This window comes from Pelodiscus sinensis, chromosome 8 (genome assembly GCF_052426305.1).
Source record: "Pelodiscus sinensis isolate ZL-2025 chromosome 8, ASM5242630v1, whole genome shotgun sequence".
NCBI classification, from domain to species: domain Eukaryota; kingdom Metazoa; phylum Chordata; order Testudines; family Trionychidae; genus Pelodiscus; species Pelodiscus sinensis.
The window spans coordinates 44955000-44982510 of record NC_143059.1 but is presented as its reverse complement, the minus strand read 5'-3'; the positions used below and the strand labels follow the sequence as shown (position 1 = coordinate 44982510).

General features: G+C 39.9%; 1 protein-coding gene across 2 annotated transcripts in view; it reads left to right on the top strand.

Moving 5' to 3' along the window:
• The window catches only part of INPP5A (inositol polyphosphate-5-phosphatase A), a 431202-nt gene that overhangs the window by 389130 nt on the left and 14561 nt on the right, over window positions 1–27511 (top strand). For both annotated transcript variants that reach the window (XM_075935228.2, XM_075935231.2), the window contains exon 12: window positions 1761–1834. In XM_075935228.2, the coding sequence (XP_075791343.2) occupies window positions 1761–1834 (74 nt within the window). The remainder of the gene's footprint in view (window positions 1–1760; window positions 1835–27511) is intronic.

Below are 27511 nucleotides of genomic sequence, written 5' to 3'. Positions count from 1 at the left end.
TTGTTGCCTCTGCCTTAGGGTCCCTGGTCCAGAACTTGGAGTAGTGGGTTCCCCTCCGCACAACACCACAGACTCTGCCCTTTAAAGGGAAAACCAGGACTATGGATCGGTTTTCATCCCAAACTGTGGACTAGCCTTTGATGAGTGTAGCTCAGTAGACTGTGACCGTTGCCTCTAGAAAAGAAGCAGCTGTGTGGAGGGTCACAGCAAGCCTCTGACGGAAACACTATCCCCCAAAAGCGCAGAACCCTGGGGCATAGCCAGAGCTTTACCACAATGCACAGAGTTTACAGGTTCAGACCCCATATTTTTGTATGTACTGTAAATTTACACATGTGTATTTGTAAATATTCTTCCAAAAATCATATATAAAAATGGATAACAGCGTGGCTAGAGATTTATTCAAATTTTTTAAAGTTGCACAAAGTTTATCAAAATGGCATTTGTTGTAAAATGTTTCTTGACACATCATTGGACAAAGTGATGACTAGACACATGAAAACATGGAGTTACTAATGCTTTTGTGTGCACATGCATACACATAGACAGATATGTAAACTGATTCTAGGCAGCACCAAAGGAAAAAGAGGTGGGCCATAGGGAGGTAGCTAATCAGCAATGCAGGTGGTTCAGGTAGCTGCTTTTCACACAGATAATTAATGTGAACAAGTAGCTGCTAATTGCACATTTCAGGAATGATTTATGAGGTTGCAGAGAGGAAAGAGGGGCACAATCTAATTTCCTTCAGAATCTCTGCCATTCATACAATGCTATCAGCACAGCTGTGAGATGGGACATGATTAATTATTAGTGAACAGTGGGTAAACACAGCCATCATAAAGGGTGCTATTTTGATGGCAAGCTCATCAAAATAGAAAGTGGCACTTACTCAGAGTGATAGTCAGTAACAGTGCAGATTGAGTTTCTTTTACCTAGTTCTGAAACAAGGTTGCTTACGTCCATCAGAATGATCATTGATTTGATATAGAATATTGCCATTGACTTTTATTAATAAGTTTAATAATAAGTCTATGAACAAAAGATTACAGATATTATTTTATTTGCAGTGGTTTAAAGGAAAATAAATATGGCAAGGAATTAATTTATTTATGAAGGACATTAAGCCTAGGTTTATTAATGTGTCCCGTAATTATCTGCCTCTGGTGCTCCATTTCGACTGCCACATAAGAGCAGTATTCTTCCTATTCACACACCCTTTTATGCCATCTATTCTATGCTACACAAAAATAACTATGCAAAAATATTACTTGCTTTTTTTTTAGGAGGAATGATTTGCACATCCTTGTTTGCTCTACCTTCTTATCTGGGCTAAAGATCTGCTGTACTTTTACTGATGTGTTTTGTGGCTTGATTAGTATATCAATTTGTTATGCATTTTTAAAGGTGTTAATCAGATTTATCTCAGAAAAAGATTGCTACTGAAATTTGAAAATCTAAAATAATCTTGAAATAGTAAATATATACTAGGTAGTTCTGTTTAAAGAGCAAAAGTTGCCTGTTTTACTGAGATCATGAAGAATTGGCTTATTTGTTTGTTTTGATCGAGTACCTTTTTCATCTTTTCATCAGAACATTGAAGTGTTTTACATTGACCTAGTACTGACATTTCTTTTTAAGGATGTACGCTCCAAATAAGATATATTACTAAAGTATGTGATCATTAAATAATACAGTATAAACAAAAAATATTGCAGATGGATAAAGAAAACAAGATATTTAATTCTATTCTATTTTTATAGCTTTTAGAATTTGACAAAGAGCTGTCAGTCTTTAAAGACAGATTGTATGAACTGGACATCTCATTTCCACCCAGGTAAGATACATATATTCTCCATTTGTTTAACTTGATGGCTAAAATGTAATTGTTATTAGTGCAAGAGGGAGAGTGTGTGGGGTTGTGTATATATTTATACATGTATGTATTTAGTTCCTGCCATAAAGTTTTGCAGCACTTCCTGTATCCCATCCGTTACTAGTATGAACAGTGACCGCTTATAGGTTGGATACTGTTAGTTATCTGTAAAATGCCATCATGAGGATTCAACTAGTCCCATATTTGTATAGTTGATTTCAGAATACTGTAATAAACTAGAGTGCTTTATAACATGTACAGGTTGAATCTCTCTAGTCCAGCACCCTTGGTACCTGATGGGTGCCAAACCAGAGAATTTGCCAAAACACAGGAGGCCAGTATTGTCTAGCAGCATTACCAACACTTCCTCTGCTTACTGGGCTCTTAGAATAAACTTAAAAAACAACAAAAATCTGGTAGCACTTTAAAGACTAACAAAACATGTAGATGGCATCTACATGTTTTGTTAGTCTTAAAGTACTACCAGATTTTTGTTGTTTTTCAAGTTTATCCTGTGCAGACTAACTTGGCTACCCCTCTGAAGCTTTTGGGCTCTTAGAAGACATTTAGAGGTAAATGAGAGCTAAATAACAGCACAGAACACTGAGAGACAGGGCTGGTGGCTGTAAATAAACTTTACAGGACCATGGGTTACTTGGCCAGATCCATGATAAGTGGATGTCCAGCTAACTAACAGCATGCTGGATCATGAAAGTTGCTGGACCAGAGAGTGCCAAACTAGAAAGGTTTAACCTGTATTTGTTTGTAGAACTTCAGCATATAGCTATTTTTCTGCACTGACTAAACCTGAGTAAACTTAAAAAAATTTACCATACAAAAATAAATAAATCTTGGCTTTGAAACTTTGACACCAACTGAAAACTGACTTGTACAAAATGTGAAAGTGATTGGTCTAATTTCAGTGCTCAAGTGAAAGATAAGTATCAGAAAGGATTAAAAGAAATTGAAAGCATTTTTATAATCTCCTGTATGGTTAGAATCATAGAATACTTAGCAAGACTGGTAATAAATTTGGGTTTTTAAATAAATGTGTAAATCTGATCATGTGCCCCGAATTGAATTTTAGCAGTGATTAAATATCTACCATAAACAAACCAAGACCAAGAATTTTTTAAATTACAGTTATATTCTGGAGAAATCGTAGGAAACTTTTGAGTCATTTCTAAATATCTATGACTCCATTTCGAGAAAAGAGAGCTCAACTCTCATGTCTGGTACAGCTGCTGTGAAGAAAGGGAAAAAAGTATTCACAAAAGAAAACTAAAATTAAGGGAAAAAGTCAGACACACAATATAATGCATATGTAGTAGAGTCCTATAAAATCATGCATAGTGCTGTTGTATGCGTAACTTGTATTTTTTCCCATTGTGGTGGACACAAAAGTGTGATGTTTTGGCACAATCTGAGAAAAAAATTTGGAAAGCATGCCTTTTTGTTATCATAATCTCGTTAGTTCTCACCAGCCAGCTGTGATACTGCATATATTGATCCCTAGGGACAACGGAAGTATGCATGAAGAGGTTGCCACTGCTCTAAATTGTTCTTATTGATTGAGTATGATAACAGAAGACCAATAGTGTGTAAATCTCCAAGTGTATTTCATTAGCTATGTACCTGGCCGAGAGGGAGGGGGAAATGCAGATGAATTTGTTACTAGGATATAGATCATCACAGAATTTCACAAATATTAATTCAATCTTATAAGAAATGTTAGTTCTCTTAAGTATTAATGGCAGCTATCTGATTAGGTTCAGTTTACATTATGACATGCTATAACATACATTGCATTAATTTTCAGGTTTGACCTCAGTATTTATGACTACATGAATTATTAATACATATTACATATTGAAATCCAGTCTCTATCACTAGCATCAATGACATAGACTGCTCCTAGAATAAAGAATCTCTAGTCTCTAAGAGCAGGTAATATGACACCTCGTTATAGGCACCGATGGTAAAACTATCAAGGTTATTTCACACTTCTTGGTATAAGACCCTATTTTCATTTATATATAACTTTGCTGAATTTTATCTATATATATACAACGTGCTAAAATTTGAGCCAAAACTGTTCAGCCATTTCCAACAGCAAAGCTAGGGAAAATTGTTGAATTGCCTGTTAAAAAAAATGTTGAGCCTTTTCTGGCATCCTCCTGCTTTGAATTGTGTCCTTGACATTTGGCAGGGAATAGACATTTGTCAGAGAAGTGCATTTTACTGTCCTCAAGAAAAGCAGCCTAAATTTGGCCAAGTCTTTGAAAAATCTTGAGTTTGCAAACACTCAGGAGAGACTTTTTCAATTTTAGCAGCTAAATTACACAAAGATTGCATTTGCTTTGGACATGCTCCAGTCCTGGCTATAGCAGAACTTCCCCTGCAATTGCAGCTTTGCGCTGCTACTGGCAATTCTTGGTCTTGGGACCTGAATTGAGAACATAGGTGCTGACCCCTGTGATCACAGTACACCAGCCCCAAACCCTGGTGCCCAGGCTCCATGGAGGAGGAAGCAGTCTGATTCACATGCAGAGATGACACAAACTTTGCCTGCAGGGCAGTAGATTAGGACAAGGAGTTTACAGGGAGACTGGGACTAGAGGCTGACAGAGAGGGGTGGGCAAATGGGGGTGGGACTGATGTAGCAAGGACATTGGATGCTAGAGGCAGAGTCTTATACTAGGAGCTGTGTTTGTGAGGAAACTGCAGCTAGTGGGAAAGTGGACAAAGCCTGGGAAGTGAAAGGGACTGAGCTTGCATGGGTAAGAACACTGGGAGCTGGAGAGGGAAATTTTAGGTATTTTAAGGGGAGGCTGAATGGGCACTGATTGGGCTGCTCCAGCCCGGCCAGGCCACTGGTTTACTTGTTACCAGTAAGCATCGCCCAGTAAGATTAACTGGTTACATCCCTAGGATGGATGCAAATCTCAAAATTCAATGAGGTGTCTGGGGAGAAAGATTGGGACTAGAAGGCAGTCGGATTGAGGAGCACGAATGGATGGGTGGATGATTTGAGTTTGGGCTGAGGGAGAGAAAGATCACATGAGGAACCAGAAGTGGGGCAATTTAAATTGGCTGGCACGGAGAGTGGGATGAGGGAGGAGATATGAGATGGGGATTCTAAAGAGACAAGACTAAGACTTTCTGGGCAAGGAGACTGAAATTGGGATGAGAATTCTGAGGGAGACTTGGACTGGCTAAATGAGGAGAATGGGATTGAAACAAGGAGCCAGGGACAGATGACAGAGGACAGTGGAGTGAATCCAAAGATTCCAACCCTGCCGATGACCCATGCTGGTATAATGTCATATAGTGTAATTATTTTCAGTTTCTTTTTAAAAGCTCAAGGTTATTACACACAAAAAACTATGTTAAAAAGACATTCTTAAGATTGCAAAGTCAAGCACACAGAAGTTAGGAAATGTCAGAATTAAGGCTGCCTGTGCAACCGTAATTCAGCCCCCAATAGGTGTTTGCATTGAGATACAGTCTTTAATTACTGGATCACATCCCAGTACTAACATAGGACAAACACCTGATTTAATGCATAGGATGGATCTGGTCTGAGGATTAATCAGTAAATACAGTGAAGGAGGTTGTTGTCTGTGGGACCCGTGCCCAATGAGTTGTAGCGGTTGGAAAGCATACTCTGAATGAGGCAGAAGTTTACAGAAAGAGAAAGGATGATGTACATGGGTGATATAGTGGAATGGTGCCTTGGGAACTGGATTCTATCCTTTGCTCTGCCCAGGCCTGCTGATGGGGGGGGGGGGGCAAAAGGAGCAGTTGCCCCAGCATTGGTGGCAGCCATAGCCCCAGGCCCTTTAAATTGTGCGGGAGTGCCACACTATGCTGCAGACAGCTCTAAGGGCTGGCAGGGAGGAGGAGCAGCCCCAGCCCTTCTGCCTGAGGCCCCACCCTTTCTGGTAACACAGAGCCAGTCCCTCCACACACCTTGCCCAGGGCCCAGAGAGGCTATCGGTGCACCTGGCTCTGCCATAGTATTCCTGTGTGATACTGTCATTTAAACTAAACTTTTCACAGATGTTAACTAATGGTGTGTACTTTGTTTTCTGGGTACCTCATTTGAAGCACTCAGATCTGATTTGCAGAAGTGCTGAGCACTCAAGCCTGCAACTGAAGTCAACGGGAGCTGTGCTTACAATCTATGAAGCACTGTATAACGCTAAGTACACTGAAGAATCAGATTATAGGTGTCTCAATTTGGGCACCCAAAATTAATTGATTATTTTGACTTCTTCCTCCTTACAAAATGGGCATAATAATAGTGCCACCTTATCTCACAGGGTGTTTTTATAGTACTTGGATACTATAGCACTGAGCACCATAGGAAAGCCATAAGGAAATTATAATAATTCTGTTTTCAGAGCAGGGTATAAATAGTGTGCAGTAAGTAAGACTGAGGTCTGTTCATAGAAAAATGAGGAGAAAACAAAATATTGACTAATTATATTAAGTGACTAAAAACTTATACCTCATCTTGTAAATAAGTACTGTATTATAATGCATATGCACAGACAACCTTAATTCTGCCATTCCTAACTTTGGAATGGTTAACTTTGCAACCTTAATAATGTTTGTAATGTTTTTATATATAATATATATTACCTTTGATAAGCAATAACTATATTATCTTTGTAGCTAGAAAATGGTGCTAGAAAGTAGTCTGGTGTGAACAGGAGGATATGCTAGTATGCTAATAGCATAGTTACCCTGTTCTATGTCATCAGGCCAACAGCTGATGTTGATGTAATTGAAAACAGATGTGTGCTTTTTGGGAGGACAGTACTACAGTACGAGTGGAGAAATTAAAATTTTATTCATTAGCTTTTATGGTTCTTCTTGTCTTAGCATCTAAATACAGCGACATGAAGCATTACAAATATATAAATCATTATTTGTTATCAAACCAGCATTGTACACTCTGGTATATAAACTCAGGCTCACCAATTCGGGTGGGGGCAAAGAGGGCAACTGCCCTGGAGCCCAACAATTCAAAAGTGTCTGAGGCTCCTGGCTGCTACTGTGGCAGAGGCCACGGCTGGAACCTCGGGTCCTATAAATCGCCGCCAGAGCCCTAGGGGGCATGCTTTGAGTGGGAGGAGGGCACAGTGCTGTCTCTATCCCTGCCCCTTCTGAGAGCACAGAGCTGCCCCCCCTTACCCACTTTGACCAGGGGCCCAGCAATTCTATTGGCTCCCCTCTATAAACTATTATTAGCAAGAGAAAACCAATATAATGAAAGGCTAAACTGGAGATCACCCCGAGGCACAACATACAAATCTGGATCAGAATGATAAACCCCAAACACCCTTTCCCTTCCCCTGTCAAAGTTATTTATGGATTCAGGAGCTTGATTTGGGCTTTTTTCCGTTGTAGACCAAGTCAATATACTGCAAACTGAAGACCTCCAAACTAAGGAGGGGCAACTTCCAAAGGTTATAGGGTTCTCATGTAAGAGAGAGCCACCAGCTCCTTACAGCAATAGTACCCTGTCTACTATCAAGGCTTTTATTGCTAGTTATTGTTGGCTGTTTTTCATAGAATCATAGAATCATAGAATAATAGGACTGGAAGGGACCTCGAGAGGTCATCGAGTCCAGCCCCCCGCCCTCAAGGCAGGACCAAGCTCCACCTACACCATCCCTGACAGATGTCTATCTAACCTGTTCTTAAATATCTCCAGAGAGGGAGATTCCACCACCTCCCTTGGCAATTTATTCCAATATTTGACCACCCTGACAGTTAGGAATTTTTTCCTAATGTCCAATCTAAACCTCCCCTGCTGCACTTTAAGCCCATTACTCCTTGTCCTGTCCTCAGAAACCAAGAGGAACAAATTTTCGCCTTCCTCCTTGTGACACCCTTTGTCTTCACAAAACCCAAACCAGAGCTGATTCAGATTCAAGTTTTGTTTTATACAAATCACCAACATTGCAAATAAAGTATGTTGTTTACTGGGATTCTTTTGGATTTGCAATACCAAAATCATAGCCCTAAGATCCAAGTCCTATTTTATCTAAACCACCAAAGCTAGTAGATTCAGATCAAAGATTGTTTCAGTTTTTGCCGATCTCTAATGCAAAAATGTTCCTATGGCAGAAGCAAAGCAAAAACTGATTTTTCATCTAACATTAGCAGTTTTTGAAATATTGTTATTTTACAAGAAGATGAATATATAATCAGTCCCATATCACTTATTTGAGTGTATCTGTTCAGTAGATATGTGTTCATTTTTTTTTTAATTGTATCCTTTGGTATATATGGTTGTGACTATTTTCTTCCACTATTTGATCTGAGGAAGTGGGTCTGGCCCACGAAAGCTCATCATCTAATAAACCATCTTGTTAGTCTTTAAAGTGCTACATTGTCCTGCATTTTGCTTCAGCTACCCCAGACTAACACGGCTACATTTCTATCACTGTTCAGTAGATGGCACTCTTGCCTTCTGCATCAATGTTGGACCCCTGGCCATCATGTCATATGGGTCTTTTTACTGTTGATTCTGTATTCTTTTGAAGGAGATGGAAAAACAAAGCTCCTGACCACTTTTGGTCATCAGAGAATCCATAGAACTTTTGCAAGAGTATACATGACTAGCCAAATGTTCTGGAGAAAATCAAGTATGGGTAATTAGATTCCACCTCCTTAAGTTCCACTGTTTATTTTAATTGCCTACAGTAGTATTCTTCACTTTCTGTTCTGGAGTATTGCTTGTGCCATTATGAAGGCTGCATTCTGCCCAACCACTGGATACATTTCAGTAGTAAATGAAGTGATCGCTATAGATGTATATCACTTATAATTCTGCAAAGCGCATTGTCTGCAAAAAAACAACCTCAAAAACACATGACACAACAACACTGGATACCAAAAAGAGTGGCAACAGATGTCTAAGAATGCCTCCTGTGCCAGGGGTTTCCACAGCTGATATGAAATTGGCAGGACTCAGTTTCAGCCTTGTTCCCAGCCCTCAGTTTGGTGGAAATGGAAGCAGGCTGGGAGACCCAGGGAAGTTCAAAAAAGCGAATCTCAATTTCCCAAGGTCTAAACAAAGCCACAGGGAGCAGTGTTTAATTAGAGCAGCCATGAGGCTGCTTTAATTTGCACCAGAATATTGTAAATTAAGCTGTCCTAGCCTGCCTCCCCACTTCATTCACCCTGGTTCCTGTACCAGGAATAGAAGCACGGAGAATATGGGGGGGAGGGGAAGGAGGGTTGCACATGCACAAATATGGAAGGCAGGAATGGACTAACCAAGAATTTCTCTCTATGAAAAATAAGCAATTTATAATGTATATTATGAATATAATAAAGAATCATCAGGAAGCAATATGAATTAGTAGCTATTATTTTATTTGATGAATGGTGAGATACTAATTAACTTCTAAAATACATTTTTCATTTTGTAACCAGAACACTAAAGACCAAAACTTCACAGACTAAATAAGAGATGAAATTGCACGTGTACTCTCCCCCAAGCAGCACAGAACATTTTATTTTGAGATGTGTTTCTTCAATCTATCCTTTTATTATTTTTATTCTGGATGAAATGAAATGACAAAAGAAACTCAAATACATTTTGATTAAGAAATAAGAACACAATCCTGCAATCACTGAAATCAGTGGAAGCTTTGCTTGAGTGAGGTTTGAATAAGGACTACTCCAAGGTTTAGAGCCAATACAGTGTATTAGTAGAGCTACCAGAGGCTATGTTGTACTCACTTTACTCATGTAGTGATCATGTTGATTTCAATGGATCTATGTTTATTTGTAATATTGCAGTAGCGTCCAATATGTGCTAGGCCTTATACAGATGTACAGGTGTTGATCAATCAAAACTTCTTTTCAAGTAGGACCTTTTCTCTCAATAAGCATCAAGCAAAAAGACTGAACTAAATAGTTTGATTTACTTTTCTTGGGTTTTTTTCCCCCTCTGTTGTGTCTTTTCTTCTAAAATAGTAGTTCTTTTTATATGTTTCACATCATTTGTTCACTTTTAAATTTTAATAGCAAATGTTCTGATTTGATAAACATAGCAAATGTCCTGATTTGATAGTTGAGTCATATGGGCCTGTGGGACTGCATTTTAATGTTTGTAGTTAACCCACAGAGCGTGGAACCACCACTGTAAATTCAAACGTACTACTTTAAGCTTCTTGCTATGCATAGCTGGAAAGTGTATGGTACATCAGTTTGTTCTACAAATGCAACAAAGGCTTTCTTCACTGGGGAGATTGAGAGAAAGATCTAAAGATGCTTTTGTTTCAGGCTTATGTGCTTAATAAATGAGCATTTGAATTTAAAAAGAAGTTGTAAAAAATTGTAAAGATAGCATTAAACAAGATTTTTTTTAAAGTTAGCACTGATATGTTAACTTTTACAATAACAAATGCTTAAATATAAAAGCTTTGGATTTATCAGTTGGAGTAAAACATTGCTAGATCCAAATTCCACTGATACATATTTAGAATTCTTTGTATTTCATCTCTTTTATCCCATGGCACTTTGCCCATATACTGTAGTATTTTTGAATTAGCTTTAATTGCCTGAAACATTGCTATATTTCATTATTATAACACAATTCTAACTAAATGATACTATATTTAATCTTTTCTTACAATATTTTCAAATAAAACTTTGCCAAGATTAGCACTTTAATTCTAGTTGTTTCACCAGCTGTCAAGCCCAAGATCATAAATTTATCCTATTGATTCAATCTTACAAAAAAATTGAAAAAGAGGATAGAGTAAGAGATATAAACTTCTTCTATTTGAGAGCTCTGTGTTATGTTTTTAACTATAATTCCTAGTTTAAGTTGGCAAATAACCTCAAATGTACAGGTCCTACTGAAGGAAATGAAAGCTTTAGCCTAAGATCCGTGTCAGAATATTGCTATTTTATATGTATGAATAAATTTAATATTGCATTTAGCATGTCTCAAAACATTAAGAGTAATTAGAACCACCTATATTTCCTCTCTTTGCCATTTGCTTATGTAGTTACTTGATTTGTACATACAGTTGTTCAAATTGAGTTCTCAGCTGCATGTTTAAATCAGTATAATTCTACACACCGTGACTCCTGACAGTGGAAAAAGTACCATGCAATTGTTGCATGTGTTTGTACCTCATCCAAAACTGAACCCAATTCAAGGCCTTATTCCTATTCTACAAAGCCCTGCAGTAATCTAGGACCTGACCCACGCGACTGCTGCCACTTTTCCAGTACTGTTTCTTGAATCTTTAGTCCACAATATCACTAAAGCTAATGGAGTCCAGGATGAAGTGCACAGGTGTTAGATATTTTTAATAGGATCCTCTAACTATAGAACTCCCTGCCACACCTCCCCCTTGCAAGGCAGCCTCATTTTGGCCAGTAAGATCTTCCTTCCAGCAAGATTCAGTCTCCTGTGGCACCTAAGTGAATACGCCCTCAATCAAGATGGGAGGATTTGCAAAAATTGTCTATTATTACACATCAGTTAACCCATTTCATCTCTCTAATGGTCCGTCAATACGCTGGTGAAGGTCGTGTGTGTGTGAGAGAGAGAGAGACAGCACTCTTCTAAGAAGTCTCATAGGGATATCCATGTTAGTCTGTAACTTAAAAAAACGATGAGTAGTCCTGTGGCACCTTAGAGACTGACAAATATATAGGATCATGAGCTTTCATGGGTAAGAAAACCCTGAGCTAGTTATCTTGTTGTCAGTACCTCCATTGTGAGTCTTACGCACTGGAAATATGTAGTAATTTCAACAATGCCCGCACACCCTCTTGTACCATAGCAATTTCATATTTAAAGATATTTCTGTAGTGAAGTTTCATTTGCAAGCCTTTCTTATAAGGAGGGTGACCAGATTTTTATTTATTTTTTAATAATAGCATTTGTTTTAGTTCTCAGTGGACCAACAATATTTTCCTATTTGATTGTAAATTGGATTCTACAGCTGCATAAATTATGTAAATGATGCTATTCTAGCAAAAAGCATCATTTTAAAGTTTTGATATATAATTCATGCAGTTATGGTTATACATCATAATCTAGTCCTTTTACATTCTTCTGTTTACTTAGAAAGTTAAACAAGTCCTGCTTCTGATTGCATTAAGCTTAGTGTATGAATCCTTTGGGGACATATTTTCCATAATTTTTTGCGTTTTAGTATGTGCAAAAAATGTGAACTAATAGCATCACCTTGTTTCTTTTTAAATTTCTCTGTGGCACTACTTTTTAATTTCAAAAGAAGTATAGAAAACATGATTATTTGGGCATATATTTTAGAGTTACAGAGGGTCATGTTCATTTACTAAGAAAACTTACACATCCAAGCTTCACTTTTGGATGAATCTGCATTTTCCCTTTGAAAAGATATAGCTAGCATCTTGTATTCATGCTTTTTCAAGTAATCTCTATACTGTATAGGTATGGTTTAGGGTTTTTTTCATAGATTCTCAGAAATCTTGTCTCATGTCAAAATGCTGTAATATTCACTGGCGCCAATGGAGTAGAGGGTGCAGAATCACAGTGTTTGAGTCTTAGCAGATAAGAATATACTTAGAACAACTAAAGAAAGTTATATTCTCATTTCTTGTGTTTAATTTTGAAGAATTCAGTATAGCTGTAAATTCATATCACTTATGCTCAAGAAGTCATCAGTCAGGTTATGCCTGACGAGTCTGAACACTGTACACCCTTGTGATGAATTTGGCTTTCCCGTGTTAGTGGTGGTCCTGGAGCCAGAGATGTGTGACACTGCTGTGATGAAGTGCTAGCAGTATTACAAAAAGCATCGAGATTACATGTTTAGGTACAGGAGACAGTAAATGTGATGGGACACAAAATGAGAAGATGTTGATGTGTTTTGTTTCTTAGAGGGAGGAAAAAAGAGGAAAAAATAAGAGGTATATTTTCTTAGTAATTCATAAAATCATCCAAAATATTCATAAATCTCAGTAAAAGATTTATTTTGCAACATCTAGCCACTGTATAGAAATAGTAGGCAAGTTTTCCTTTTTCTGCTTGCTGGGATTTAGGAAAAATTATAAAGTAACAGAGGAATAAATGCAAATAAAAACAAAAAGTGTACTTTTGTGTGCTTTTTGATAAAATACTCCATTTTGGATGTGAAAATCTTCTAAACTGTTTTAGACAAGGAAGGATTAATTTATTATTAAAAGTATTTTTTACTTATAAATTGTTTGATTTACAAAAACAACCAGATTTCCTTTGTTCTAAGATTCTTATGGATAATATATCAATATGAATTCTGGCATCTTGATTCTGGAACCTGGTACAGAGCCCTAACAACATTGTGCTGTATCCAGAAGTTCCTATTCTTTCAACCCTCCCCCTCATATTTGGAGCTGTTGATTTCATTATACAAGAACCATAAACATTTCACTGTTTTACAGTTTGCTAGCTTCTCTTTTCAGTCGATTGTAAACTACATGTCATAAGGTGTGAGCTTTTAACACTGGTGATAGAAATGTAGCCGTGTTAGTCTGGTGTAGCTGAAGCAAAATACAGGACTATTTGATCTGAGGAAGTGGGTCTGGCCCACGAAAGCCCATCATCTAATAAACCATCTTGTTAGTCTTTAAAATGCTACATAGTCCTGTATTTTCCTTTAACACTGGTGTGAGAGAAAATACTGGCACTGGATATGGAAGGAAAAGCAGTTTGTTTTTAGATGTCCAATCCTTATTATATCCTACCTTTTAATGTTAGTTTTTGAAAAGCTACTTGGATTTCAAACTTTTGTCATATTCTATTTGTCATGCTTATGGTTCTTAAGAGTAAAAGTTGAATTCTCTAATAAGTACCAGATATAAGAGGTTTCTAATATTGAAGATTTGAAAACATTCCTTATTCTGATAAGAGTACATTTTACAATAATTTAAAAATAATGTTAACCCTCTGGTTTCCTATTTGATCTCTAAATAACATTACAATTAAATCAGTAGAGAAACAGAAATACTGGATGACTCCTTCCCCACAGTGCTATATTTGCCAAGTCTAGACACACATGGCAGAGAGAAGAGCACTGATATGTGGCTGTCATTTCACTGTTTGGTGTTTAGTGGGAAACTGAGAATAGACTGGTGCCCATCCATGCATACACACACTCACACACCCCTTAACATACATCGTATATACTCTTCAAGTCTATGAGGAGAGTGAGGGAGTAACTTTGTTTAAAGCCTCTGTGGGAAATTGGTGAAGCTAACAATCCATTGAGATAAATAACTGCATGAAAACACACCCACAGTGTGATAAAATGATCTTAGAGATTTGGTTTAAACTAGAAAAATGCAGGAAATTCAGATATATTTTATAGAAAAATTACATTTATCAAGGATTCATAATGAGGTATACCAACTTACTGTGGGCTGAAATGTTTATTTTTCTTTAAAATGTCTTGCTTATAACAGGATTTTAGAAAATTGTATTAATCTGAAAAAGCGACAAGGAGTCCTGTGGCACCTTATAGACAAACAGATGTATTGGAGCATAAGCTTTCGTGGGCAAAGACCCACTTCATCAGATGCATGTAGTGGAAATGTCCAGAGGCAGGTATAAATATGCAGGCCAGAATAAGGCTAGAGATAACAAGGTTAATTCAGTCAGGGAGGGTGAGGCCCACTTCTGGCAGCCAATGTGGAGGTGTGAACACCAAGAGAGGAGAAACTGCTTTTGTAGTTGGCTAGCCATTCATAGTCTTTAAGACCTACAGTCTTCAGCTAAAACCTTTTCAATGCATCATCCGTGATCTACAACCCATCCTAGACAATGATCCCTCACTTTCACAGGCCTTGGGAGGCAGGCCAGTCCTCGCCCACAGACAACCCGCCAACCTGAAGCAAATTCTCACCAGCAACTATATACTCTAACTCAAGCACCAATCCATACAACAAACCTTGGTGCCAACTCTGCCCACATATCTACACCAGCGACACCATCACAGGACCTAACCAGATCAGCCACACCATCACTGCACATCTACCAATGTAATATACACCATCATGTGCCAGCAATGCCCCTCTGCTATAAACTGGACAGTCCCTACGTAAAAGAATAAATGGTGGACACAAATCAGATATTAGGAATGGTAATATACAAAAACCTGTAGGAGAACACTTCAATCTCCCTGGACACACAGTAGCAGATTTAAAGATAGCCATCCTGCAGCAAAAAAACTTCAAGACCAGACTTCACAGAGAAACTGCTGAGCTACAGTTCATCTGCAAATTTGACACCATCAGTTTAGGATTAAACAAACACTGTGAATGGCTAGCCAACTAGAAAAGCAGTTTCTTCTCTCTCCGTGTTCACACTTCCAGATCAGCTGCTAGAAGTGGGCCTCACCCTCCCTGACTGAATTAACCTCGTTATCTCTAGCCTTATTCTGGCCTGCATATTTATACCTGCCTCTGGAAATTTCCACTACATGCATCTGACAAAGTGGGTCTTTGCCCATGAAAGCTTATGCTCCAATACATCTGTTTGTCTATAAGGTGCCACAGGACTCCTTGTCGCTTTTGCAGATCCAGACTAACATGGCTACCCCTCTATATTAATCTGTTCCATACACATTTACGTTTATTATGATAGATCTAGATCAAATTATATTCATTTATAACACAGTAATTATAGATGGAGTCAAATATAATTTGTAGCTGTCTTGTTAACAGTTAATAAGGCAACACATTAATTTAATGATAAATCATGTGCAGTTAGAAGACCAAATTCTGAATGGTCTTGCAATGCACTGGACTAGTGGACATTAGGTTCCACTTTCTCCAGTTAGTTCTGTGTATGGAAAAGCTTCTAGATCAACTTTTGAACTTTTTACTTACCATTTCTGAAAATAATATGTCTCCAATTTTACTTGCGAACTGAAAAAAAACCTTATTACTCTTCTCCAATGTAAATTTATAATTAAGTTTGAGAATGCATGCCTGTTTATAGGAAGTTTTCATATTATCCTTTGTGGTCACCCAGTTGAGAGAAGGCATACATGTTTATTAGACAGTCATGCAGGAAAATAAACTCAGATCAAGGCTGTGTTGTGATGCATTTAAGCATATGCTTAACGTAAAGCATGTGTGATTAATCTCATCCCTGGATCATCTCATTGTTCAGCAGTGCACTTAATATGTACTTATCTTCATAAGCTTAAAGTTCAAGTGTACTTAAGTGCTTTGCTGAATGTGAGCCTAATTTCCTGTTTAATCCTTACAGAGTAGGCAGTGACCTCTCTCTCTCCATTTGGATTGAGGCAATTTCAATTTACCCCTTTCCTCTTCTATCCTTGGTTTTTATCCTTTTCTGTTGGTGAGAAGAAAAGAAGCCTCTATTCCAGGCCCATACACAGGAATTTCTGTGGGGGGGTGCTTTTTGTAAAAGTTTACTGCAATTTTTTTTAAATATAAAGGAGTTCAAAATAGTTATGCAAGAGTGTGCATAAGAGAAGTTAACAGAAACTTTGAGTGGAAACAGTGATTGGTAAAATGATTTTGTTAAACATACTTAAAATGTATACAGTAATAAGGGTTTTATAGAAATTACCTTCTGGGATCATAGCAGGCAGCACAGCCACCACACCCACACTCCCTTCCTCAGCTGCATCTGCATGCTGTTGCTCTACCTGCTCAGCTAGGCCAGTGCTGGGTGACTTTGGGTAGGGCTTTTGGCCAGCAGGGCTGGGCCCAGGCTGCTCCTCACAAGTGTGGGAGCACTGTTCCCCCAGCCCTGATGCACTGCCACCAGCCCCATCCGCCCATCTCCCTAACACAGTGGTTCTCAAACTTTTTGGCCTGTGGCCCACCTGAATCAATGCAAACCTTTCTGTGGGCCACCAGCTGCTAATGGACACTCTCCATTAATTATATAATTGCCCCCGAGCCATTTTGCTAGTGCTGCAGCTAGGGAGAACAGTTTGATTTAACCAGTAAGAAAGGAAATATTAATTTAAATTAATAAACAGACTAAGCACTTTAACTTTTTCATATTAGTTTGTCAAACTTCATTTTAAATAAAGTAAAGTATTAATTCATGTCCAACACAAAAGGTTCCCATATTTTCAGCATTTTATACAACAAACAGAAAAAAATCAAGGAGTAGCTCTCAACGTTAGAAACTGTCATAAAAAAACAAGCTTCCACATACACTTCATCTTTTCCAGACTTTACTAAAATTCAACAAAACACATACAAGAACTACTTCATCTCCCTTCAGAAGAAAAAGGACAATAAACTATCCAAACTGCTACATGCCTCAGGATCTCTCATTGCAGATACTTTCAACTTACCTAGCAACGTTGTCAACCTATTCAACCACTCTCTTAGCCCAGCAGAGGAATCTGTCCTATCTCAAGGACTCTCCTTCTGCCCCACTACCCCAAGAATATGATTCAGTCCTGTGGCGATCTGGAATCCTGTTTTCACCACCTCCGCCTGAAGGAATATTTCCAACACACCGATGTACAGCACACTGACCTTGCTGTTCCCCTCCCTCCCCCCCGCCAATCCCACCAGAGGAAGGCTTCTGCGTGGACCTCCACTAATGGTCATAACGAGAGTCTTGATTTCTATATCGACTGCATATGGACCCATGGAAAAGAGACTCTTGAAGAATTTCACAGGGATTTCAACAACTTCCACCTCACCGTCAACCTCAGCCTGGATCAGTCCACATGACAAATCTACTTCCTTGACACCACAGTACAGTTATATGATGGACAAATTTCTACCACCCTATATCGGATACCTACTGACCACTACACTTACCTTCATACCTCCAGCTTCCATTCCAGACACATTTCTCAATCTATTGTATACAGCCAAGCCCTAAGATACAACCAGATTTGCTCCAATCCCACAGAAAGAGACAAACACCTACAGAATCTATATAGAGAATTCCTAAAACTGAAATACCCACCTGGAGAAGTGAAAAAAGAGATTGACAAAGCCAAAAAAATTACCCAGACCTGAACTACTTCTAGAGACCCAAAAGAGAAAACAACTGAATTCCATATGTTATTACCTACAGTCCACAACTTAAACCTCTTCAATGCATTATCCACAATCTACAGCCTATCTTGGAAAATGATCCCTCACTCTCAGAGGCCTTGGAGAAAGGCCAATTCTCGATTACAGACAGCCCCCCCAACCTGAAACAACTTTTTTCCAGTAACCATGCTACATAGCTACATCATAAGCATCCAGGAACCCAGCCCCGCAATCACCCCCGATGCCAACTCTGTCCACATATCTATACAAGCGAATTAATCACTGGACCAAACCACATCAGCCACCAAATCAGAGGTTCATTTAACTGCACATCCGGTAATGTGATCTATGCCATCAAAAGCCAGCAGTGCCCCACTGCAATATATATTGGACAAACTGGACAGTCCCTATGGGAAAGAATTAATGGACACAAATCAGATATCCAAAAACGGAACACACAAAAACCTGTTGGGGAACACTGTCCCTGGACACTCATTAAGGGATCTCCAAGTTGCTGTTTTGTTACAGATCAATTCCACAAGCCAAATACACAGAGAAAGATTGGAACTCCGCTTCATTCACAAGTTTAATTCTCATGCAGATGGTTTAAATTGCGATATTGGATGGCTAGGACATTATCAACCAACCAAACAATGAAGGTGCCAATGATTCTTGATGTCTGTATAGAATCTGTTGTTAGTACTCTTCCTCTCCAAGTGCAAACTAATGGTTCTTATCAGCCTCTTTTAACTAGCTAGTCTTTAAGGTGCTAATAGATTATCTGTTGTTTTTCATTTTTTCCTGTTACAGACTGGCTCAGCTTTCCCTTTGAAATTTATCTACCCACTGCCTCTTCCCCCCCCCCTCAATTTTTTTCCTTCCACTCCTCCCTCCCTCCCCCAACTCCCCATTTCCCCATTTATTCTTGGTTCTGGACATCTGAAGAAGTGGGCTGTGCCCACGAAAGCTTATGATACCATCCTCATGTTTTGTTAGTCTTTAAAGTGCTACCAGATTATTTATTGTTTTTTTAAGTTTTTCCTGTTATAGTCTAACTTGGTTACCCCTCTGGAGTTCTTTATTTATGGCAGGGGTGAGGAACTTTTTTTGGCCTGGGGACCACTGACCCACAGAAAAGTCAGTTGAGGACCACACAAGTCAGAAGCAAAAAAAAAACCCTCTAAGAACCCCCAACTCTCACTAATGTGGCCCCCAACTAAGACACTTCACTTCTCTGGCACTCTAGCCCCACCAGGGGAGGGGGAGAGACAGGGAGGACTAACGTTCAGGGCTTCCCATAGGCCAGATTTACTCTTCTGGGGTTCCAGGGTTAGTGGATTTTGTGGACCCCCACCCCGGCTCTGAGGTTGGGACAAAAATGGGGGGTTCAGTGTGTGGGACAGGGCTGCCAGTGAGAGGAATAGGGGTGCAGGATCTAGATGGGTGCAGCAGCAGGCTGGGAGTAGAATATCTGGCCAGAGTGAGGGGACAAGACCAAAGGAAGGTGCAGTGTGAAGCCAAGACAGAGGATGCAGGAGTGGGCTGGGGGTAGGGTGTCTGGCCAGAGGGGAGAGTGCAGGAGCAGGTTTGGGGGTAGGATGTCTGGCCAGGAGGTGGGGGCAGAAATGGGCTGGGGGTATGGGCTCTCGAAAGGGGTGTGTAAAGGGGCTGGTGGGGGGTGGGGGGAATCAGCATGAGAGAGTGGGGGGCACTTACTTGCCTTCGTGCCCTGCGCCACTCCCAGGCACCAACTCCCGCTGCTCCTAATGGCTGGTTTCCAGCCAATGGCAGCAGCAGGGATAGCCTTCAGGCAGCGCGCCTGCACACTTCTGTTCCCCCCAGCTGGGGAAGGGGAAGGAGCAACACTTCTTCCCTGTGAGCCGGATTGCATAGTGAGGCTTGGGGCTTTCTCTTCCCCTACCCTCACCAGCAGGAAGCCAGTGTGCTGGTGCTTCATCCTTGTAGGGGAGGGAAGGGGAGGCTGGAGCACCAGCACAGGCTCCTCGATGCAGGGGATAGTGTGTGTGTGGGGGGGGGGCTGAGCTCGAGCCATAGACCACTTGGAAGCAGCCACGGAGCCCCCTCATGCTTACTAGGGGGACCATGGGGTTGCATTTGCACACACCCTACTGTATTCTATCTTCAGCACAAGCCTTGCCTAGATTCCTGCAGTGTCCACATACACATACAAACCCAAGGAAGGAAGTGTGGACAGAGAGAATCACAGCCTCCTAGGAAACCACAGATTCCATAAATAGTTTTCCAGCACCTTAGAGGCTAATAAAACATGTAGGTGGTATCATGAGCTTTTGTGGGCACAGCCCACTTTCATTAGGCCCTTTCAACTCTCACTTCTCTAACTAGAGTGGAGATTGTCTAAATTTGTATTTTTCAAGAATCCTTCACTCATTCCTATAGTCTCAAGTTTTGATCCATTTCCTTTAAATAGTGAATATTCATATTTTTCTCTCGTTACACTTTGTAATCTAATGTAGTCAGTAGCAGCACTAACTACCAGTGACTAAATACAATTCAGAATTTTAAACTCTGCAAGTTCTGTCAGTCACAGCCTGAACAGCCTGGCCATAAGCAAACAAGCAGCTCAATGTGAGGCTGGAAAAGGGTCTTTGGTAGTCCATTATCATTGGAGAAAGGTGGTAGGCGTGAAAAAGAAATAAGGACGTTGTGGTTAGCCAAGATACAGGTGGGCAATTGTTAACTTTATCACCTCTCTCCATTAATTATTATAATTATTCTTGTAGATGTAGTATGGCAGAGATAGGAACTGACTTTTCCAGGGGTTCACACCCACCTACAAGGTTTGCTTTCAGATAAGTCTGCATGCACAGTAATCTCATGTATTAATCATTCTCTTAAAGTGACCTTTTCTTGTTTGTCATTGCATTAGGCTGTCATGTAATTTACTAGTCGGACATATGTTCGTATCTCAGATATCCTCTGTGTGATTTTTTTTCCTCAGGCAGACTCTCTGCATTGACAATATATTGGCTTTGACACTTCTAACCAAGGATGACAGGTTGAATCCCATTTATTTCTGGAAGAATGTTTTGCATTTGGAATTCTCTTTAGCTCTAGTCACATATTCTTCCAGAAACCTGTTTAGACTCATGTTATTTTCTACCCTTATATATTGTCCCATTAACTTTTTCCTTCTAACATAATGACACATATTTTTCTGTTCTAACTTATACTGAATCTCTGTGCCAAATGAGGCAATGTCATTTTTTAAATCACATTAAGTCAGTTGTTCTTTCCCTCCTCCAGAGGCAGTCCAGCAAATGCTAACTTTGCTTTTTGCTTTGAAACCGTGTTAGTGCCATTATATTTCCCAAACGCTGCCCCTGTGTATAAGACTAGAAAGCTTACTACCTGATAGGATGCTTTTGTGTCCCAGAGACCTAACTAAATTTTCTCATAAAGCCCCAGATCATAAAAAACAACATACTGCCAAGGAACCAGAAAATATTACCCTTGTAGCATCCAAAGGAGTCAATTAATATGGTGACTCATCCATCTCTTGGCTCTGAGCACATCATTTTATTGATGAACTTCAATCCTATTGGCTCATGAAATGAAAATTTAATGAATGTTAAACTCGAATATTATTTTTTCCTTGCACTAGTGTCTTTGTGGCTTATTGTTTTTATCCCAGATAGGATGGCTTTGTGCAGTTTCCACCAAATAATAACAACAAATAATATTTGCAGGTCTAAGACACCTTCATCTAGGTATCATAAAACTCAGGGGTGGGCAATAATTTTTAGTGGGGGGGCCACTCCAAGATTTTGGTAAGTGGTCAAGGGCCACACTTTTCAGCAGGGTCTAGGATGTAAGTTGGGTGTAGAAGGGTGCGCGGGGTAAGGGACTGGGGTTCAGGAGACGGTGGGGGGTGTCTGAGAGGGAGTTTGGATGGAGGAGGGGGTTGTGACCTGAGTCAGGGGATTGGGGTATAGGGTCAGGGAGGGAGTGTGGGTGCAGGAGAGTATTCTGGCATGGGGGAGGCATGTAAGAGAAGGTACAGGATCCAGGAGGGAGTTGTCACCTGAGGCAGGAGATGCAGAGGGTTTGGATGGTGATCTGGGGGAGGAAGTTGAGGTGTTGGAGGGGTTGGGGTGCCAGAGGAAGGTGCTGGCTAGGAGTTTACCTAACTGTCTCCTGGTCAGCAGGCTGCAGCCCTCCCCCAAAGCAGGCTGGGCTCCCTGCCTGCTGCAGCCCCAGCCCGCTTGAAAATACAGGCTGCTCCCTCCACGTGGCTGTCAACTCTGCTGCCCCAGTCACTCAGGCCAATCTCTCACCTCCGATTGACTGGTTGTTTCCAGCCAATAGGAGCTAAGAGATAGGCTGAGGTCTGTTCCTATTGGCCAAGTGTTTCTAGCCTCTAGGAGCTGGGGGTGGGGAGATCGTGCAAAGCCTCCCCCTCCATGCAGAGCAGGGAGATGCAGGGACTGGGTTTTAAACTGCGGCAGCTGCATGTGCCTGAGGATCCCGGCAGGAAGGTCCACAGGCCGGATCCTGTGGTTTGGCGTGTTGGATCCGGCCCTCGGGCCATGTTTTGCTCAGCCCTGATAAAACTCCTTGTAATTATTAATGAATTACTTTAAGCAGGGGCTGTCAAGCGATTAAAAAATTGAATCACAATTAATCGCACAATTAAAAAATTTAATGGAGATTAATTGCATGCGCTTCCTCTTTAAATGCTGCAGTGGCATTTCAATGAGGCAGCGCTGAATGAAACCCGGGATCAGCTGGAGTTCCCAGCTGACACCGGGCTCCATGCAGCGCTGCCCCTTGTAAGTGCCACTGCGACGTTTCGAAGAGGCAGTGCAAGCAGAGCCTGGGATCAGCTGATCCCCGGCTCAGCTTGCACTGCCCCTTTGAAGCGCCAGAGCAGCACTTCAAAGGGGCAGCACAGCATTAACGCCTGCGATTAACATGTTAAAAAAATGAATGTGTTGATCCTGTCCTGCATTAATCACAGCTCTACTTTAAACCTTCAGTAGAGTGACTCAATGCCTCATCAGTCAGTTCCCACAAAACATTTTGGAACTTTGTATACCTGTCTGAGGATGAAGGAAAGCAAAAGCTGGAATGAGAAAAAGAAGGCCCTGGACTCTGCCAAAAACAATTATGATCCAACTATTGCAAAAGATATTTTTTGCCCCATCCCCATTTTCATACCAGAAATCAAATGAAGGTAGCTGATGCCACTGCTCCATTCATTTCCAACATGGAAGAGGCTGTTTTGAGTAGGTGAGGAACCAATGAAAATTACACTACATGGAAAGCAATTCCCTCTGCAAGCTACTTTAAAGAGGTGTGCCACTATTTAAAACTAGGAACAAAAAGAGGTGAGGGGGAGAAGAGGTAGGAAAGTGACAAAGAAGTTTAAAGGACAAATTCTGAAGGTAGTTGTATAGCCTGTAACTGTGGGAGGTGAGGATGTAAACCAAGCCACCACCCCAACTATGTTCCAAAATAGTTTCAAACAAGTTTAGAATCTCTAGTTTTAACTGGGCCTCTAATTGCTTTCTGTTTGCTTTTAATAAATTAATCTGAGTTTCAGAAGTGTTGCTTTTTAAGAGGCCTGTGTTTCCTCTTTGCAATACATGTTTTCTGTTTTAGTACAGGTAAAAATATAGCTTGCTTTATAACTTACTTTCAGTCAGGCAAATTCCCAGAAAAACCATTTAGCTCTATCAGAACCATGTGTAATAATTTCAGAATCTTTTACTGAAACAAGCCAACACTGGATGAATTATTCATAATTTAATTTATCCAGTTGTAATAGTAGCAGTATTGCATACACTTAGTTGGATACAATGTTCTGGTTATTAAAACAATACAGCATGTCATTCATTGACCACTTGATGTAACATTGGTATTGCTGAATAATCCATTTGTGTTAATTAGACTTCCCCAGGACTCTTTATTGAACAGCAAAATGTAGCATATAGGTGTTGTTAGCAGTGTGTCAGGCTTTCAGTCTGAAGTGAGCTAAACACCCTAGAGAGGGGAGCCAGTGGGGCATTAATGACATGAAAACACGTTCAGTTTGACATTGTCACCAAGGCAGTCCATGGTTTAGCGTGGCTATGTTGCATAATCAATAAGAAAAGATTGGACCTATTGGAAACATTCCAGAGAAAAAAAGTAGCCAGTTACTGCATATTGAGGAAGGATCTGATATTGGTATCTCAACCCAACACTCCTCTCCCCTCGCCCCCAACCCCGCCCTCCAATAGTCCTATGGAAACATTCCTTTGCATTAATGCAGACAAACCAACTAAAATGTAAAAACTCTGAATTAATACCATGCGCACAAGGTGCAGCATAATAGTTACACAAAGGGGTTTGTTAATCCACAGCAAAAGGTGCCCAACAAAACTCCATAAAAAGATGCAGAAAAATTACACTGTGTCATTAACCTTCTTGCTTTGTGTTCTGCATGGAGTTATGGCTCAAGTCCTGTTTACCTTTCTTTGCTACTGGATTGCCTGGTTGACCCCCTTTTTATTGTGACCTTTGACTCTGATTGTTAGTTTGATCTCCATGGTGTTGGTGTAGCATATGCAAGTAGCAGCTGTTTAACACATTGTACTTTAACCACTGTGTTTGCAGGCCTGTGTTTACCCTCCGATTTGGCTTAAATGAGATACATATCATGGCCAGTCAGCTCACAGAGCATCATGAAGACCTATTAGTGGTTTGGTAAATGTGAAGCAGCTAATTTAATTCAAACAGCAGTGTGTCCTACAGCTTAGCTTTAACTATCTGATGCAGAAGATGAGCACATGAAGGCCAATTACTTAGGGCCATTTGTTAGAAAAGACTGAGCTGACTAAGCCTAAAAAACATGGATTTCCCTTTTGAATATACGGAAATATATAAATGGCAGTTTAATTAATGTAAATGATTTTGGGAAAAATAATTTGTTAGTACTAAACTATTGAGTCTGGATTATGACCGTGCTGATTTTTGGAAGCTATACTTTGGCCGATGAACTGAGCCTTTGTAATGAGTTCACGTATATACCAGCTCCCATTGGTGCACACCTGAGACTTTGTCAATGAAAACAATAAAATCCCTTTACCCTACTCCTTCAGCATCTTAGCTCACAAATCACCCCAGGTTCGGCCCAGTGGCCTACTAATGTTGTTACTTATGGCTTTCGTATAGAAGCACCTTGGACATTTTTAAAAGTACAGTGTAAAGCACTTGCTGTTTTCTTTCAAAATTTTTATTTTGATTAAAACTATGGTATCTTGACCATATTTTATTCTGCTATTATTAAACAAGGAGAGGAAAATACTGCTATTATTAAATAGTGATGGAAGAAATCTTCTGTGAAGTTAACAATCAGTACAATAATTCCTCATTTAACACGTGCCCACTTAACACGTTTTCGTGATAGCACGATTTTTTTTTAGGAAACGTTTTTTGAATTACACTACCGTTCCCGGAATAACACGATTTCCCCAGCTGGCCCGTTGCTGGCAGCTGTGTGGGGCTTCCCCCGCCTTCCTGCAAAGCAGCGGAGGGTTCACCATTCGCCGCGCCGTTCCCCGCTGACTCCCCTCTCCGGATGCCTTGCCCCCTCTCCTCTGCCCCCACTTGCAGGCCGGCAGCTGGGTTTCCCCAGCTGGCCCGTCACTGGCAGCTATGCGGGGCTTCCCCCACCTCCCTGAAAAGCGGCAGAGGGTTCGCCACTCGCCGCGCCGTTCCCCGGTGACCCCCCTCGCCAGATGCAGTGTGGGTCCCGGCAGACCCGTCACAGAGGCATACTCCTAACACAATCCCCCTCTCCTCTCCTCCCCTTCTCTTCCCCAGAGCCAAACACCTCCCCTCCCTGCTGTAACCCAGTCCCCTTTCTCCCCCAACCTTATATCCCAGTCCCTACAGACACCACCACTTGAAATGCAACCCCCACCTTTTCCATTATTTTCAATGGGAAAATTGACCCTGCATAACACGTTTTCACTTAACACGATCATTTTCTGAAACATGTCTATAGTGTTAAATAAAGAATTTCTGTATTGCTGGTAAATAAAACTACATAAAGTAGTGAGTGGTCTGCTTGAACAGAGAATATTTGGAGCCGGGTCTGAGTTGACACATTGTTAACTCTGTAGTGCACCGCATCAAAACTTTGAACCTGGTTACCCTCAAACTTTGGAAAAGATCACATCTAGGTTAAAACTTTGCAGCTCAGGATCATCTTTAAAATAAAGCATAAACAATCAAATTCTGTGGCACAAAAGTCATAGACCAACAATAAAATAATAAATGAAATCAAATAAACAGACTCCTAATGGGAGTTTTCAACTCTCTTTGAAATGAGAAGTAATGTGTGACTAAAACTGAACTTTCATAATGTGCATATAGTCTGAACAACCGTGTTCTGAAATTAGATATCATGTGCTCGGTCTTTCAAAATGACATGTATTTTGCTAGGGAAAAAATTGCTACTTACCTTATTTTTAATTTCTGTCATCAACAGGGTACTTTCCCACTTTGTTATAATGATCTAACTATAGAATACACCATTTTAAAGCAATGTAAAAATATATATTACAGTATTGCCAACAAAGTGAATTCATTATATTTTCTAGGTGTGAAAAGGGCTCAGATCCCAAATGACATTGTCCAAGGGATAGAGGGTTTCAACAGAACTAACAAATAGGAATTCTCAAAATGGAATGAATTTTTTTCTAATTGAAAGAAAAATTCACCTGCTCCAAGATCATAAAAAAGCAAAATAGTTCACCCTTTCTATTCCTGATGCCGTTTAATGGAAGGCTTAATTCATTTTTATTGTTTATTTGTGTTTTGTGTTAGCAAATAGTTGGCAGGCTGGTTAAAGATCACTGACATCCAACTATTGTCCTGCAGTAAGTATTTTGTAAAGGCATTGGGATTCTTTGACAATAATTGTATTTAACTAAAATAATTTTAATTGTATTGACAGTATCATTAGTGAAATAATATTGGTGGACAAATTGTTTATATTTTTAATTTGTCCCAATATTATTGCTATGTATTTCTTCCTCCTGCTAATAACAACACAAGTACAAATAACAGAAGTGTGTTTGTATGTATCTGCTTCCACAATCGCAACTTTCAAACTTTTAGTAAGAACAATTCTTCCAGGTGTTCAGGAAATTTTAAAAACCTTTAGTGTTGTAATATTTCAATAATTAAAATCAATAGCTTCTTAGTACTTTTATACCCAAAGTGCACTTCTAAGTCGGATTAAATAGTGTGAGTGAAAAATGAAAAAGACTCTAGAAAAAGGAGAAAAAGCATCAGAAAATGCCACCAGTGAAAAGAAAACATCCTGATGGTAGAGAGTAAACTCCATGTAGCCTTTGTCAAAGATAATTCGGTCTCCAGCACTGTCAGTCTACCATTTTTCACAAAAACACACAAGCAAAACAAAAGTATATAGGGCATACCCCTCTAGTGGCTGGTCTAGATAGCAGATAACAGCCTATTATTGCTACCAGTTTCTCAGTTACATGTGGTAACGGTCTTTGATATTGATCTAAAAAGTTCTGGAGTTCATCCTCA